At 46.1% G+C, this 16,844-nt stretch overlaps 1 protein-coding gene across 1 annotated transcript in view; it reads right to left on the bottom strand.

The window, feature by feature from the left end:
* The window catches only part of SLC24A3 (solute carrier family 24 member 3), a 481,527-nt gene that overhangs the window by 50,382 nt on the left and 414,301 nt on the right, over positions 1-16,844 (bottom strand). The window contains exons 7-8 of the mRNA XM_055305422.1: positions 10,599-10,673; positions 650-675 (exon numbers count right to left, since the gene is read on the bottom strand). Of these exons, the coding sequence (XP_055161397.1) occupies positions 650-675; positions 10,599-10,673 (101 nt within the window). The remainder of the gene's footprint in view (positions 1-649; positions 676-10,598; positions 10,674-16,844) is intronic.

The raw sequence follows: 16,844 nt of genomic DNA, 5'->3' as shown, positions 1-16,844 counted from the left end.
GTAAGAAGTAGCAAGAATGCACAACACTCCAGTCTCTATTTCCATTCCAAACACATTTGACTTGCTCAAAACCCACCCTGAAAAATGGGGATTTGGATACTTGGTCTAAATGCAAATGACCCCATCCATGTAATTTGGTTAAAGTTTTGTAACTATCAAAAAAAAATCACTGATTTTTCAGAGGTTTAAGATCATCTGGAATGTCAGGCAGAGCTTTAATGGGTTAAAAATAACGGAAGTGCCTCCATCTCTGGTTCCTGAGACATACATGGTATTCGGAATATGCCAATGCATTTGGATATGATTTGAAAAGATTAGTCAGATCCTAACTAGGGCCCAGCAAATGGCTGAGTGCAGAAAGGCACAGCTAAGTCACAGTCTAACCTGGATGACAGAGGGTGAAGTATCAGCATTCTGAATGGAAGGTTCTCTCCCCCCTACCCCCACCAACCCTCGGAAAAAAAGGTCTCCGCTCTGTGAAAGCTAATTTAATTCCTTGGTTGAGGTCCACAGAGGGGTCCCAAGAGGTGCCAGCTTTTCCAAGCTGCTATAGCATTCCCCTCTGTCCTAAATCCTGATACTGGTCTTCAATATATTTGACTCTGCAACACAAAGAAGGGGAAATTGGAAGAGAAAAAGAGATACTCACCAGGAAACTTGTTCATCATAAATGAACTGTAAAAAATAAAAACAAAAAGGACAATTAGACACACACACATACATACGTGCAGTGTCTGCACGCACAACGCACACACACATGCACATGCACACACTTGACCATTGTACGCTGTCTACCCATGTAGCTTGTTTGGTGAAATCAGACTGGGGTTGGCCTGGAACACGGACAATCTGCAGGTTAGCTTCCGTCTGTGCTGGTTTCGTTTCTGGCTAATGTTAGAGGAAGGAAGTGTTGCAGGAGGTGGCAGGCTGGGGTGGCTTGCTACGGAGAGGAGAGGCACTGGGTCATCCCATCCTTTCTGTAGCTTCTGTCCAATGGGGAGGGGAGAGGTAAGCACAACCACCCTGCTTGCAGAGCCCCACGCGCTGTCGAATTAGATCTGTAAGGGGATGGCAGTTCTGGCAGGTGTTTCCAAACATCAGCCACTCGGGGGCCTCCTGGAAGACGTCTGCAGGTCTCTGGGCACTCTACAGCACCTTGAAGCTTTTAGGCAAGCCCTCGGGACTTCTATGTACTCAATATTTTTCTTTCGGTTAACCTATTTTTTTTTGCGTGTTTCCTTAAAAGAATTTACTTTCAAAGGAAACTCTGCATTCCAACCAGAAGCAGAGACTCAGCACTGCTGCTGCCATGTGCAGAGGGTGCAAAATCAGTGCAGTGACAGGAGCAACTGAGAACCCCAGCTGGGCACCGTGGGCTGCCATGCCCGGGACCACAGGCCTGCCCTGTGGTCATGTTCAAGGACATTAGCAAGGGTCAGGGGAAGCTGGAAGATGTACACATGCCAAAAGGAGATTTCCACCCCCGATCAGCTAAGGTCCAAAGGGAATATAAAGCAAGGATTGAATTCACTTAAGCCCGAGCCCAAATCACTTCTCACTTTGGGGGAAAAGTAGTATAATCCTGGTCCTTTGATTTAGACTGGAAAAAGAGCCACAGAAAACAGGAGGAATTTTCTTGAGGATACTCAGTTAGCTGCAGGGTTGGTTCTAGAACTCAGGCCTGGCTCTTGACCCAAGTCTTCTTTCCATGACCATTTCTGTGCCCAGACGGTGTGCTGTTGAGAACATGTGGAAGCTGAGGGTTGCTTCGTTGCTGGCTCTTTCCACTTTCAAGGCATCTGACTGCTCTGGCTCAGACCACCTCAGAGCGCTTTTCTTTCAGGCTCCGTGGCCCTCTGGAGACCGTCAGGCAGAAATATCTGTAGGCAACGGGTCACCCCCACACGGAGGTGGAAAACTCAACAAAAGATGCGGGCATAGCTTCAGTCTCCAGAGATTATAATAACCAGTAGTTATGAGAGAGGTAGAGGAAACCACACAGCTGAGCAGGTGCAGCTCTGAAGGCACAAGAAAGGACCTCTGTCCAATTATCCCAAAGGTGCAAAGACAAGATGAGAAGAAAGGGGGCCTGCTCATTTGTAGCTTGCGCTTCCTGACAAGACACTGAAAAAGACGTTGGCTTCAGCAGCTTTGTGACTCTTATGGGATTCAACAGGTTGACATTTGGATGAAAATGTCAAACCAGAATAGGAAGAGAATTAAAGAAATAAAGGAAACCATCCCGAGGTCCACGTTGGGTGGTATGCCATCCACCCCCGGAAGGCACTCACAGATCCTTCTGTACCATCACCAGCTTTAAAAAAAAAATTGTTGTCAAGAAATCAGGAAACAGAACAAATGATTTAAGTTGGAAAACATTTCTATTAATTGAAGTTAATTTAGTATCAGTCTGTGTGCTGGAGCCATCAATTCATCGCTGCTTAAGAGAGCATGAGATACTGGTAAAGAGTTTATTAAAATGCCAATTTAATTTTCATCTATCAGGGAAGGCAGGCAATACTGTATAATATAAAAGCAGCTTTCAGGAAGCCCTTATTCTATGCCATCTGAGTGATGGCACAGATCAATAAGTCCTTAGCGATTGGTTATTTTAGGGAACATATCAATGGAGAAAAAAATCATCAGAAGCTGGATTATGCAAAGGATCCCAAAATGAGAATGGAATTTACAGAGGACACAATAAATCAGGGAATAGTGGGGTCTGCACTAGATACACAACTAAGGACAGAGCATCGTGAGTCTGCATCGTGAGTCTGAAGCTAAGGTAGCAGCTGGGGCCAGGGGGTGGGAATGTGGGTGAGGCAGGCAAACAAGGACAGAGAAATACCAATGGTCTTGCTACAAGTACTAACAAATGGAGGTAATCTGGAAGCCTCCAACTAACTGATACCGTGGCATCCCCTCACTGACTGGTCAGAGCCAGGAGCCCTCAGCTGCCTTGTGGCTAACAACTCTACACTGCCTGGGATTTATCTGACTCCTTTAAGAGGACTGGGTGGAAAAATTAGAGAACTCAAAAAAAAAAAAACAGTAAAATGGAGAAAAGGAACTAGAAGTCAGGTCTTTACGAAAATCTAAATGGAAACAGGCTTGTCTGTGGTAGGAAAGAAGGTGGGTGGTGAGTTACGGATGCCTCTGGTGGTGGCACCTGGATGAGGCCGAGTCATTGATAATCCTCCACTCAGAAGATGGAAAATGAGGAAATTGACACTGCTCACAGAACTTCCCATGGGGGAGTATGGCACTGGACCCCCTGACAGGCTTTGGAATCGCTCTGTCTGAAAAGTCCTAAGAGGACAAGGACAGGTGACTTTCTCATTTGCTGTTGCTGATGGTTTCAGGGAATGGATCTGTAACTTTGCTAACAGAATTATTTTATCTTATTATTTTATATTATTTTATTTTCTTTTCATTTTTTTGCATGTTACATTTTAAAAATTTAGATTCGATCTGCCAACATACAACACCCCATTATATTATATTCTTAAGACAAATGTTGCACGTTCCTCTGTATTTCCATGCCCTATCTGTGGGTAAAAGAGGACGAAACGACCGTCCCAGCCCTTACAGCGGCATTACTAGGGTAGAAAAACCCCTGCATCATCTCGGTAGGTGCTGGCCTCAAACAAGCACTGGCGCCCCCCACTTGCACGCGGTCACCACTAGGTGGTGCTCACGTCCTGCCTCCGCCCGAGCGCTCCGCCCCGGCAGCAGGGCCCGGGCACCAAGTCAAATCAAGTCCAGGCAAGGCTCCGCTGAACCTCCCGGTAGGAGGGTGAACACCTCAGGACAGGTGGCCTCCTAAAGGGGTCTTCAGCCAACGTCCTGGAGGCAGGACACGTTCTCAGTTGGGGACAGGCGGGGACAGGCAGGCCCATCCAATCATGCCGCCGCTCAAACCCCAAGGGACCTGCTGTGTGGCCTTCGGAACTGACTCATCCTGATCCCAGGTGGGTTTCTGAGTCTTGCTTGGGAAGGCAGCTCTGTGCTGGCTGGTTGCCTCTGGTGCCAGACCCCGCGACCGCCCCCAGTGACCACACGCAGGTGGTGCTGACTGGTATCTGGGTCCCAGATTCGCTGCACGTGGCAGGGCAGGGCACCTGCTTTCGGACCCCAGTGTGGTTCATCCAAAGCTACCTTTGGCTTCGTTCTTAAGCTTTCCATGTGTTCCACAGATGAGCCAAATGTGAACATACAGGAGCTAATTTGAAAAAACAAACCAACCACTCTTTTCCTTTAAGCCTCAGAGAAACAGTTGGGTACCATGGAAACCAGCTCTCAGTCCTGGTGTCTGCTCTAGAATTCTTCTGAGAGACACAGGCTTACACCAGGCAGGTGAATCCCTGAATGACAGAGCTTCCCAGGGAGCCACAAAGGTAGTGGCATCCTCAAGACGGAAAAACAGGGGGATCACAGGCCAGGAAGGGCCCAGGTGTGTGGGCAGCAGACAGCCAGGCTGGCTCCGGAGCAGGGAACTTGGCTGTCCCCAAGTTGCACGGCAGTCTATGGACTGGCTTACTACACACTGTAACCACAGAGGAGCAGAATCAGCCACACTAAAGAACCTAAGATTTCCAGAGCTTGTGTCACTGGCACCAGTAGAATTTGAAGCAGCAAAAGTCATAAGAGAAGATCAACGCCACCATTCTTTTTCAAAAGACTAAAATCTTGGAAGAATCTTCCCTCCCTAGCTGGAAATGGAATCTGCACCCCTCGCTCCCACCTGCCCCCCAACTTCTCACTCGGCAGTTGGAGGCTCTCTCAGGAGATGTGCCCACATGGAGTTGGGACTTCCTCAGCTCTGGGGTCTGGGGGTGCAGATGGCTTAGCTGAGGCCATGGCTTTCCTTCTGGGGAGAGGAATCCAGTGGAACGCACTGGAAAGCTGCTGCTAAGCCCCAGTATGGTTTACACTTGAAGGTTAAATAGGAGTTTCGACCTCAGGATCTCTAGCAGGCCCAAGACCGTGGTGGGGGCTGCAGGGGTTAGGAGATAAAGGTGACCTGAAGGCAGGGCTTGAGCAGAGCTGGTCATCTCATATAAATATGCAGGGGCAGGCCACGAGATGAAGGAAAACAGACAAGGGGATGGATTCAGGATTCAGGGGAGGACAGTTGTCCAACCAAAAAGGCAATGTTTGCCCAGGATGCAAACCCAAACACAGGTCCATAACTGGAACTCCCAAGCTGTTTTCCTTGTGAAACAGAAAAGGATCCTCTGTGCATCCCACTGTCTGGTTGACCCACTTTCCTGCTCTGGGAGCAAACACAAGGAAGACCTAGCTTCCTGGTATACCCCAACAGCCTTTAGCGCATGCCCTTCTTCCTCTCAGTGGCAGGGGTGATGACACAGTAACTCTGTGTATGACCATAGTTGATTTGTTTAAGGAACTTAAAAGTTCTCACATTCATTCCCTCTGAGAATCTCCTAGCAGACAGGATGTAACAGGGGTTTCATCTTTCCCAGAAGGAGAGCTGAGATGTAACAGGGGTACCATGAGCGTAAGATCCTCAGTGTTGCTGGATCAATTGGAGAGAAATGCTAACACCCTGCAAGGAAGGGGTCTGAGAAGAGAGGATGCTGAGCCAAAGGGGCAGGCCCTGGAGGCCAGCATGGAGGTGGGGTAGAAGGACAGTCATCCGCTACTGGGAGATGTCTTTTCTCTTACAGATAGGGTGACATAAGAAACTTCTGGACAAAAAGAAAGAAAGAAAGAAAGAAAGAAAGAAAGAAACAAACAAACAAACAAACAAACAAACTTCTGGATCATTTACATTCAGCTGTCTTAAGAAAAGAGGAACCAGGAGAGGGAAAGCAGGAGCTATTCCCTTGAGTCTAAAAATGTAAATAAGTGTAGCAGGCGTGCCTCTCTACTGGGGGGCTGCATGGTAGGTGAGGGAAAATCAGGACGATTTCAAAGATGAAGAGGCAGATTTTATTGGAGGGGAAATCCAAATTCTTTGCTGGGGTGGGGAGGGGTTTAGAATGGAGATAGATGTACCGTCTTAGACACCTGCCCTGGCAAACCTGAGCTACTGCAGCTCCCTGACCCTGGAAAAAGCCCTGAATTCCTCGGGCCTCATGACTACTGAACTGGAAATTCTTCATGGACAGACCTGGCATAGTACTCAGTCCTATAGTATCAAGTCTCTGCTTGTTAAAACTTAGGGAAGCCTGTAAGATTGTGCCTATATTTTCCAGGGATGGATTTGCTCCCTACAACTGTGCTATCCAGTATGATATGAAGTAGCCACATGTGGCTACCTAAATTTCAATTAATTAAATGAAAATTCAGTTCCTTGGTTTCATTACCTGCATTTCAAGAGCTCAATAGCCACATGTGTCCAGTGGCTACACTGCAGGACAGTGCTGCCCAGGCCATCTCTGGCAGTTGGGCCAGCCAGGTGGTCTCTCTCTGTCCCCATAAAATCCCTTCGAGAGAGGGGCGATTGCAATCAGCCCTATAGAGGAAGAGAGGGAAGGGTTACCTCGGATGGGCTTTGTTGCTGTGTCTGTGCTCAGGTGGCCCTGAGGTCCCCCAACTGGTGCCACAGCTCACCTGGCCCCTCTCCAGGTAGGCAGCACTCCCAAACCTGAGTTGTGAGCCAGTGAAACTGTCTCTGAGGCCTATCCACTCCCCCAGAAGGTTTCCCTTCTCCTATGGCTCAAAGCAGAGATGAAGAGTAAAAATAAAGTATTCCTTTTTAGGGCAGCTGTGAGACTGAGGATGTAATGAATCATTTGCATTTATGTAAATTACATGATTATGTAAATTACAGTAACATTTCAATAAGAGAGGCTGTGGGGCCTGCTGGAATTTGGAGAAAGAGTAGGGCTAGGCAGAGCTGCCTGGTGGGGGGGTGGGGGGTGGGACATCGGTCCAGGGTGGGTCACCGTTATGGGAGCGAAGCTGCAAGCGGATCAGTAAGGATGTGCAAACTATCTGCTGGGCAGATGCATACAGGGACATGCTCCAAAGAACCCAGAATGCTTTCAGGACCTGAAAGGTGACATGTCTTGCAGAGAGAGGCTCGAGTCATGAGACTGAGGCTTCACTGCACAGGAAGGGCTAAAGGGGATACCTGGTGGGGCAGGAAGGACAGAGACACACCCTGCATGTTTTTGATATTGTAACTGCTTTTGACAATAACACATCCCTAATTTCTTCTGCTTTCTCCCTTAAAGACAACAAACCAACCAGAAAACAGCACAGAGTCAAGGTAGGTAAAACCCAAATGCCCAAGGGAACTGAATCCCTTGTCTCTAAGTTAACGGTCTTAAGCTCTGCTGGTTTCAGAGCGTGTGTGCTTGCCTCATTCTTGTGTGTTTGCGTTCTGGTCTTGTCCAGGTCAAGCCTGCTTCAGACCAGGTAATCCCGACTGTCCGTGCTCTCCTGGCCCAGCGGCACGAGCATCCCTATGATAGCAATCTCCCCCGTTCTCTGGGTCCCCAGGCCCCATGGTTCACCCTTGGGGCTCCTCTGCATGGGGCTGTGGGGCCTCTCACAGGGGTGTACAAAGAAGTGACATCTGGTGATTCTGATGTGTCCACTTAGTCTTGACTTGCCCTCTGGGTAAACAAGTTCTTTATTGCATCACCTCTGGAGACTGGCAGTTCTGTCTTCTGAACATTTCAGAACCATAAAAATGGGGAGAGGTTAAAAAAGACCCTAAAACTTTAAATAAAATAAATTGTACGGTTGGTTGGTAATTATTTGTGGATAGGAGAAAGGCTTTTAAATGCAGGAATTTTAAGTGCCCACTACAGGGTCCAATAGAGAAGCCTAATATTATACAAAGAAGGCCAGAAGAAAAGTGATTTTGTTACCATGATATTTGGGGAATACACAAAAAGAGGAGCCCAGGACACCCTGACAAAAACAAACAGCGGGTTTGAGCAGCAGCCTGGGCTGGGCCCTGGGACAGATATGGGGACATTTAGCATTTGTGCTAAATGTTGTGCTTCTGTGTAGAAGACTGTTCTACTCCTCACCTCAGTTTCAAGTCTCATGTGAAAATGTGCCTAGAATAAACAGCAGTCAGCAATCCAGACAAACAAGTGGCCATGATGCCTTGTGTTGGAGAATCTCCATCTTTCCTCTGGAAGCGATTACCGCCACCCAGCAGGTGATGATCCCAAGGAAGTGGTGTCCAGCTGTATTTGCAGCTGAGTTTCCTGAAGTGAGTGTGGTGCATCTGAGTCACTTGAGGCGCAGGGCAGATCCTGGTTAAAGTGGAACTTTCTGGGTCCTACCAGAACTTACTGGATTAAAAGTTCTGGGTTGCGCTTTTTGGATAATCATGCTAGGTGTTTCCATGGCCTACTGATGGTGGTGGAACACCGGTTAAAATAAGAAGAACCGAGACCAAACCCTGAGGACTCAAGCTTTATGTCTGCCATTACTTCCTAACAGTGGAGAAATCTCGTTTTTCTCAAAATCAGAAAACTCTGCCCTTGACATCTGGGCTGTAAAGACACAGTCCATATCTGCAGGCAACAGCAGAGAATCACTTGCTTTTGCATCTCGTTGCCATCTGAGGGGAAGACAGAGCTGCGGCAGCCTGCATGTTCAACTGGCTCGGCTCTGTGATTCACAGACCACACATGGGGTGGATGACAGCTTTGCCCAAAGACCCCACTTGAGTGAGTGTCACCTGCAGCCCAAGGAAGCAAAAACTCTTTATTTCCTCTCACATCACTAGCAACAATTACTTTTTTTTTTTTTTTTAAATCTTGAGCATGTCCAGATAAACCTGACCAAAGACAAGTTATTTCACACAGAGTCTGGAGGTGTCTGTGCTGAGAACACAGAAAGAAGCCAGTGCAGGCCATTCACAGATGAGAGTGGACATGCAGAATCCATGCTCTGGGGAGATCTCAGTCTTTGCTTTCTGCCTCATTGCCTCACCTTTCTGGGAATAGTCATCTCTTTCCAGAATTCAGCAAAATAGAGAGTTGCATCCATTTATGCCATCCCCAAATCATGCCTTTTGAAACAGTAACTTTCAAAAACCATCCCGAATTACCCTAAAGGCAGGAGAGCAGAGGGTGCAGGTGATGAACGTGGGTTCCTACGTCACAGGACAAAGCTTTCTGCAACAAGTGTTTGAGAAATCTGCGCTGTGTGAACAGAAGGATCTTCTAGATTTGGGATGATCATACCTTTCCCACAGGTAGTAATTGAGAATGAGAACATAGAATCCATGAGTGTCCTTAAGTCTACCAACCGAAATTCAACAGAGGAGGCATGTCTTTGGTTCTGACATGGTGTATCTGAACGCCTTGGGCAGGTCTTGACCCTTCCAATTATCAGTGGCCCCTGGAATGAGGGGGCCGTGGTTGTCAACCCAAGATCTTCATTGTCAGGAACTGCTATTGGCTGAAGTATCTACTGGTTCCTTGTAGAGAGTCTTGTATTGAACATCACTTTCAACTTATTTGTATAGATCTTGATAATTAAATAACCTACAGGTAAGTACTTTGTAAACAGGTGAGTCAACCTTTCAGTGGATCTGTTCTTGTTTTGTAGGTAAGAAAACTATGACTCAGACTGATTTTTCCAAGGTCATTAGAGCTAGCAAGAAGGGAGGGGACCACAATTAGGGGTCAGATGTCCTAACTCTGTGTCTTTCTGATTCACCACTCTTCTGGATGACTCAGCTTGTCAAGCTGAGGGGTTTGGATTTGTCCCCACAGGTGACATGGAGCCACGAGGGACTGGCATTCACAGGTGTTCTTTGTAGAGCTACTGCTGGGAATGCTCTGAGGACTGACTGAGGGGGCAGGGGAAGGTGGGTGGCAGCGATGCTTCTTGTAATACTGACCCGTGACAGGCTGTGTCAGTTCAGCCCAAAGACACAAAAAGCCTCAACTAAAATTGGCTAAGAAGGGACACACTGGGGAGATTTTTACAAGACTGAAACCTACAATTAAGCCAAGTGGGTATGATGGAATTCAGGGAAAGGTCAGCTTATTATCAGCCACAGGTTTGGTAGCTAGGAGACAAATGGGGATTGAAATACAGAAGAAAGGGTCCAATCTTGGGGAGGTCATGCTAATTTTAGAGACGTTGAGTTTGGGACAGGAAGCTGTCCAGTAGAGAGGAGCTTCTCTGAGACTGGACCTCAAGGAGACGCCACTGCTAAGAAAGCAGTGTGGAGGTGTCCACCATGAGTGGTAATGGTCATGGGTGCTGTCCTGGGAGAGCACATGGAGGGAGGAGGTAAGATCCAAACCCGGGGACACTGACACTGAAGACAGTTCCAGAGAAGCCCATGAGAAAGTGAGCAGGGATGCTCAGAGGGTCACAGGAAAACAGCAGAGGACTCTCACAGGATCAGACCATCAGAGTCAACATGCTTGTTCAGAGCACCCCACTACCAAGCTGGGGTTCTGGGTGATCAAAACAGCCGGAAGCACAAGAGGCCACCTCCATGACAGGCATCTATCCACTCACTCGTCATCAGAGACCTTGAACGTGCTCTGTGCAGAGGAGCTGCCCACAGGCTCCACCTGTGAGAAAGATGAGTTGAGTCAAAGGGCAAGGACCCTCAGGTGAGGTGCACATCACACACTTACCACGATGAGCGCAACCACAGACAGCGTGTAGTAAATTGAATCCCTCAGCAGGCACCAGGAGGAAAGAGCCACAACCTGAAGGAAGGGGGGAAAAGACAGTAAGAAACAGGATATTCGGAAATGCAACTTAGTATTTCTGTCTCCTGTGCTGGTTCCGATCAGTCAGCCCGTCGACAGGAAGTTATTGAAGGTCTTTGGGCATCTTAGTCTGGATCTTCTGGAAGGCAGAATCCAAGATGGGATCAAACTTGCAACAATTTTTTGAGGGGGAGACACTCACGAGAGAAGATGAGGAGAGTTGGGGGGGGTAGGAGCACCACCCAATCATGCCTGGGGTCTGACCCCTGTGAAGGAGAGAGGGATGGTCAGATGGCCGTCTCAGGCTGCTGGGCCACATGAGGAAGGCTCAGCAAAGCCGACTCAAAGACCTGTTGTATCCCAGGAACCTACCAACCTTAGCATCCCTCATGTCAAGGGGATGGAGGAGTCACCTGCCCTATGTCCTTGTCAATGTTCTAACGTCTGCTGCAGCGTTGGCTCATGGACTGAGGGGCTGGGCAGCCACTGCCCTTCACAAGGGGCCTGGATGAGCCCAGTCTGCAGCCCCCTTCTCTCCCCTCTATGACAGGCCTGTCCTTGTCAGCACCTGACTCCTGGTTTCATCAGAATTTTTAAAATGCTGATTTGCATATTTATCTGGAGAACATGTTCTGCTCAGCAGCTGGGCGATGTCCCTTTAAGGATATGTTGGCTCTGCTGTGATGAGGCCAGGAGACACACTGCTGGAGGCCACGACAGCCCTGGCCTGTGTGTCCAGACCTCCTGCGGGAGGAGCCAGCCCCTAGGTGAGACAGAGGCAGGTGAGAGTGCCGGGCTGGGCTGTGGGGAGGAGAGGCTGCTGTGATGGGGGTGCTGCAGACACCAGGTTAAGATTCTGGTTCCGATTTCTCCTTGGTAAGCCCTTCTAAGTCTCCTCTTGAGGGATACCTGCTGCTTGTTCTTTGCTTTGTGGAGTGGGTCAGTTGTGGCAGACTCCACAAAGAAGGGTGGGAGAGTCTGCAGAGCCATGTCGGGAGTGCCCTGGGCTGTGGCTCACAACTCTCTCCCAGCCCCCTAGACAGGTGTCTACCACCCCACGGCCACAGTGCCTGTCTAGCTGCCTTTGCCCTTGGCCTCAGAAGTGAAGGAGGACACAGCAAATGTCAGCTGTCAGCTGGGCCAATGGAGCCACATGCTGTCCCAAAGACAGTAGGAAAAAGGGATTCGGGGCCAAGGCAACATTTGGGGTCTCTTCTCTCCCTGACTACTGTGCCAGTCTCTAAAGAAAAGATCAGGCCAAGGGAAGCCAGAAAAGGCTTGCTGGATTCAAATAACATGAAAGATATGACTTAAATAGAACCATAAATGAGTAATGAGGTCTCTTTCCACGAACACATTCTTCCACTTGTTATAGGGACACTTAGGTATTTTTCTGTTGCTGATTTTGCCTTATTAGGTTTTGTATTTGTAGATCTAAGCTACAGATGAGGGGGTTGTTGAGAAGAGAGCTCATGCCACAGAAATCACTTCAGAAGGAATGGAAATCACTTCAGAAGGAGTGTATGCTGTACACTCTTTGAATCTGTGGTCACCTATGGAATAGCTTACATTGGGCTAGACTGCCTATTTTCCAGCAGGTCATAAAAGGTTGTGTGTATTTATTTGGTGTACAATGATTAGGAAAATGGACTTTAAACATGTGGCAAATATCAATTCTGCATTTCCCTAGAAAATCACTTGGGCTTTTAATTAAAGACTGCAGATTAGATACACACCATGGTCTCTGCTCTTTCTTGTTATACCAGAACAAGATAATAGTAGGGATTTTTATTTTTTTAAAAGGCATAAACCCCCAAGGAAATGAGAATGTAAGAGCTAATCAGAGGAACAAAATTTTGGATGCAGGAAAACAGAAGAACAGTGGGTCATTTAGGCAGCAGTGGGCACATTTCTAGAAGTGGGGGTGAAGGAGGGTCTGCAGACAGGATCACGGCAAGACTATTTCAAAATTTAATCCACAAACTATCTGCTTCACTTCAAGCAGGCCAGTGACTGTACCTCCCTCAGTTTAACAGGCACAGGGAACCTGGCATGTGAAGACAGAAGTTACAACAGGAGAGAGAAAACAATAAAATAAATAATTTTTAAAAAATTTCCTAGAAGTTAAGGATGTGCATTTTCCTGAGTAAAACAGCCAGCTGAGAGTTCAGCACAGTGAATGATGATATACACTGAAGCAGATCGTGAATTTTCAGAATACCAGCACAGAGAAAAGGTCCTAGAAACCACCAGAAAGAAAGAAATGGGATTACATACAAAGGATCAAAATCAGAATGACATTTTATTTCTCCACAAAAGCACTGGAAGCTAGAAGACAATGGAGTTATGTCTTTAAACTCAGAGAGGAAAATGATTTCAGCTTCAAGTTCTGTGCCCAAACTATTCATTAAGAGAGAAGAATAATAAGAAAGATGCAATTGTCTAGAAAACTTTACTTCCCATGAATCCTTTCTCAAAGAGCTACTGGAGGGCTCTGACCCACCAATCACCATGCTGTGCACCTGAAACTAATGAAACATTGTGCATCAACTATACCTCATTTAAAAAACACAGTTGCCTCAAAACAGTGGGAAATGGTGCTGGTGGACTGGAAGAGAGCTGTCTTTCATAACAAGCTTTTTATAACTGGTTGTCTCTTTAAGCTCCGTGAGTATATAACTTAAGTAAAAATAAAAAATAAGGAAGTATAATACAAATTATCCACTTAGATTTACTGCTGCAAGAGCTAACACCTTGCATTGAGCCTACCTGCCAACCCTGGCTGAGTAGTGATCATTTTATCCTCCAGAATAGCTTTCAATTGTGGGACCATCATCAAATTTAGCCTCAGATTCAGAGGCCACACTTGAGGGAAACCAATTTTTTTCTATAGAAGCAATGAACCGGAAGATAAGTCAAACCAGGGAATAATTTCTTTCCACACTCTAGAGGGAATTAAAGCACCAGTGATGAGCCTGTGGTATCTCTATTGAGAGCTGTGGCCATGACCTCCTGTCTACCTCTACCTTACCCTTCTGTGACGCCACTCATCACAACAGCAAATATCTACCTGACACTTTCTGCAAACCCAGGGATCTGGAAGGGCTATCTCATTCAATCCTATAGTGACCTAATAAGGTGGGCACTGTCACCCTCGCTGGTCAGCAATCGGGGGGGAGGGGCTGCGATCTGAACCAGGAAGCCTGGGTCTCAAGCCCCTGCCCCTTGTACTACGGCACAATACCTCACTGCAGGCAGAGATGAAAGGCAGACATCTATCTGTGATTGTGGCACATGGAGATCATCTTTTCTCCACTACTTTAAGCCCTTCAGGCAGGTATGTTGGAGATGGTAGCCAGAGGGAAAAACTGAAGGTGAGAAACAAAAAGCAGTGACTATAGCTCAATTTAAAATATATATTTTTTTAAAGAGATTGAGGCCAAGTAATCCAAGCAGAAAGGAGTTACCATAAGGACCACAGATATGGATATGGTATGGATATATTCCAGGAGGGGGGGAGGTCTGCTAAACAAATTGGAAACTACTCTATTTAGCTAGCTTATTTATTTATTTATTTTTTTAAAGATTTCACCTATTTATTCATGAGAGACACAGAGAGGCAGAGACATAAGCAGAGGGAGAAGCAGACCTGTGGGAAGGCTGATGCAGGACCTGATCCCGGGGTCCTGGGATCATGACCTGAGCCAAAGGCAGATGCTCAACCACTGAGCCACCCTGGTGTCCCTCTATTTAGCTAGTTTAATTAAAACAAGCAGACACCAATACAGCTCATTGTTTGATGATTGAATGTTTCACTTTTCCACAAATTGGGGTGTGTGGAGTCTAAGTGGTTCCCTTTGCTTCTCCGTGAAAAATGTCTTATCTCTAGATGGACGCCAGTAACCAATGGATTCTGATCCTGAACACATTTATTGGCGGAGACGGACATGTTATCACCTCTGCATCAAAATGAGAGCCTCTTTGTCATCTGTTGGCAGGTGTCACTCAACTCAGAGCAGGGGAGGCACTTATACCTCCTTAGCACTTTGCAAAATGGCTGCAAGGAAGCCCGAGAAGTCAATCTGGCGAAGAGACCAGAACAGGGCTCCTGGGAGAAAACCAGCAGTGAGTAATTCTGCCCTTGACCCCATTAATCAATAATACAGATGGTGCAGATTACAGAAGGCCATTGCTTCCAAACTCTCCCCATAAATTAAAGGCAGACGCTCTATTTTCCGCCTAGTTCTAGAAACCCCTCCCAACTGAAATTTCATCTTGATATTTCTTGATCATCTTTTCTATTTCTGGAGTGCATCTCACACTTTTTCTATTAAATATGCAGCTTTAGTTTCCTTTTTATAATTTCATTTAGTTTCAGAGTGGCAATAATTCCAAAAGAAAAAACCCCAAAAAACTACCCTTCTAAAACAGAGGAAAACATATTCTCCTTTATTCAAATGTTGACTGATAACTCTGGCTCCTCCTAGGAGGTTGAAAGTAATTGTTCATGATAAAATGATATATTTTCTGTATATATATTATAAGTCTATATACAGCTATTCACATATCATGTTAATATACACACATAGTATATACGGAGATATATAGTATAAATATATATAATACAATATAATATATATATAACGATTTTTCTTTATGAACAGCAGAATTTGACATTGCAGACATGTTTTAAAAGGCACAAATATCCTCAACTTGTAAGTGCTTTTGCTTTTTTGAAAAACTATTGAAGCAGTCAGAACAGCATAATAGTTACATGACATAAAACATACAACTATCGTTTCAGAAATGCTGTTATTTCACACAGATTTCACGGAAAAGGGATTTGAAAAATCATAACATGAGTTTTGTTCCAAGCTTTTGAGCTGACACAATTTCTACAGCCAATTCTTTTTTTTAGTCTTTTTTTAATAATAAATTTATTTTTTATTGGTGTTCAATTTGCCAACATAGAGAATAACACCCAGCGCTCATCCTGTCAAGTGCCCCCCTCAGTGCCCGCCACCCAGTCACCCCCACCCTCCACCGTCCTCCCTTCCACCACCCCTAGTTCATTTCCCAGAGTTAGGAGTCTTCCATGTTCTGTCTCCCTTTCTGATATTTCCTACCCATTTATTCTCCCTTCCCCTCCACTCCCTTTCACTATTATTTATATTCCCCAAATGAATGAGACCATATAATGCTTGTCCTTCTCCGATTGACTTACTTCACTCAGCATAATACCCTCCAGTTCCATCCACGTCGAAGCAAACGGTGGGTATTTGTCGTTTCTAATGGCTGAGTAATATTCCATTGTATACATAAACCACATCTTCTTTATCCATTCATCTTTCGATGGGCACCGAGGCTCCTTCCACAGTTTGGCTATTGTGGACATTTCTACAGCCAATTCTTTTTTTAATTTTTTTATTTTTATTTATTTTTTATTTTTTTATTTATGATAGTCACAGAGAGAGAGAGAGAGAGAGAGAGTCAGAGACACAGGCAGAGGGAGAAGCAGGCTCCATGCACCGGGAGCCCGACGTGGGATTCAATCCCGGGTCTCCAGGATCGTGCCCTGGGCCAAAGGCAGGCGCTAAACCGCTGTGCCACCCAGGGATCCCTCTACAGCCAATTCTTATCTCAGGAAAGGCAGCCACACAATGTGGAGCAAGGATGGGGCTCTGGGGTGTTCCCCACCCGACTGAGAATGCCCAGTGGTGCTGAGATTGGGTGAGGGCCTGACTCAGATTTTCCTCCCATGGGAAAGGCTTGGTGCTATCTGTATATTATTCAAGCATACTTTTTAAATACTTCGATCCTGGGAAAAGCCCTTGGTATATAAATAGCTCTTGCTTTCTGGTTTATTGTCAGAAATGGAGAGTAATAATCAGGCCATGTAAAAGGACAATACCATGCTTTTGCAAAATACAGTGAACTTTTGCTTATTAATTTTCATGAATATGAAAATGAATTTATATTTTTAATTTTAGTTTTTTTTTTCTAAGAACTCTCACTTTGAGATTTCTGTGAAAAAAAAAAAACAAATGACAAGTAAACAAGATGCTTTGGAGATATATTTAAATAGAAATGAGGCCGTACCAGGACAGTACATCCTTTATTGGTTGTACTGAACATAAACCACAGATGCTCATCATGCCCTGGAGCACC

This window comes from Nyctereutes procyonoides, unplaced genomic scaffold (assembly GCF_905146905.1).
Source record: "Nyctereutes procyonoides isolate TBG_1078 unplaced genomic scaffold, NYPRO_anot_genome, whole genome shotgun sequence".
NCBI classification, from domain to species: domain Eukaryota; kingdom Metazoa; phylum Chordata; class Mammalia; order Carnivora; family Canidae; genus Nyctereutes; species Nyctereutes procyonoides.
Note: the sequence above shows the minus strand (reverse complement) of the source record. Positions and strands in the feature narration are given on the sequence as shown.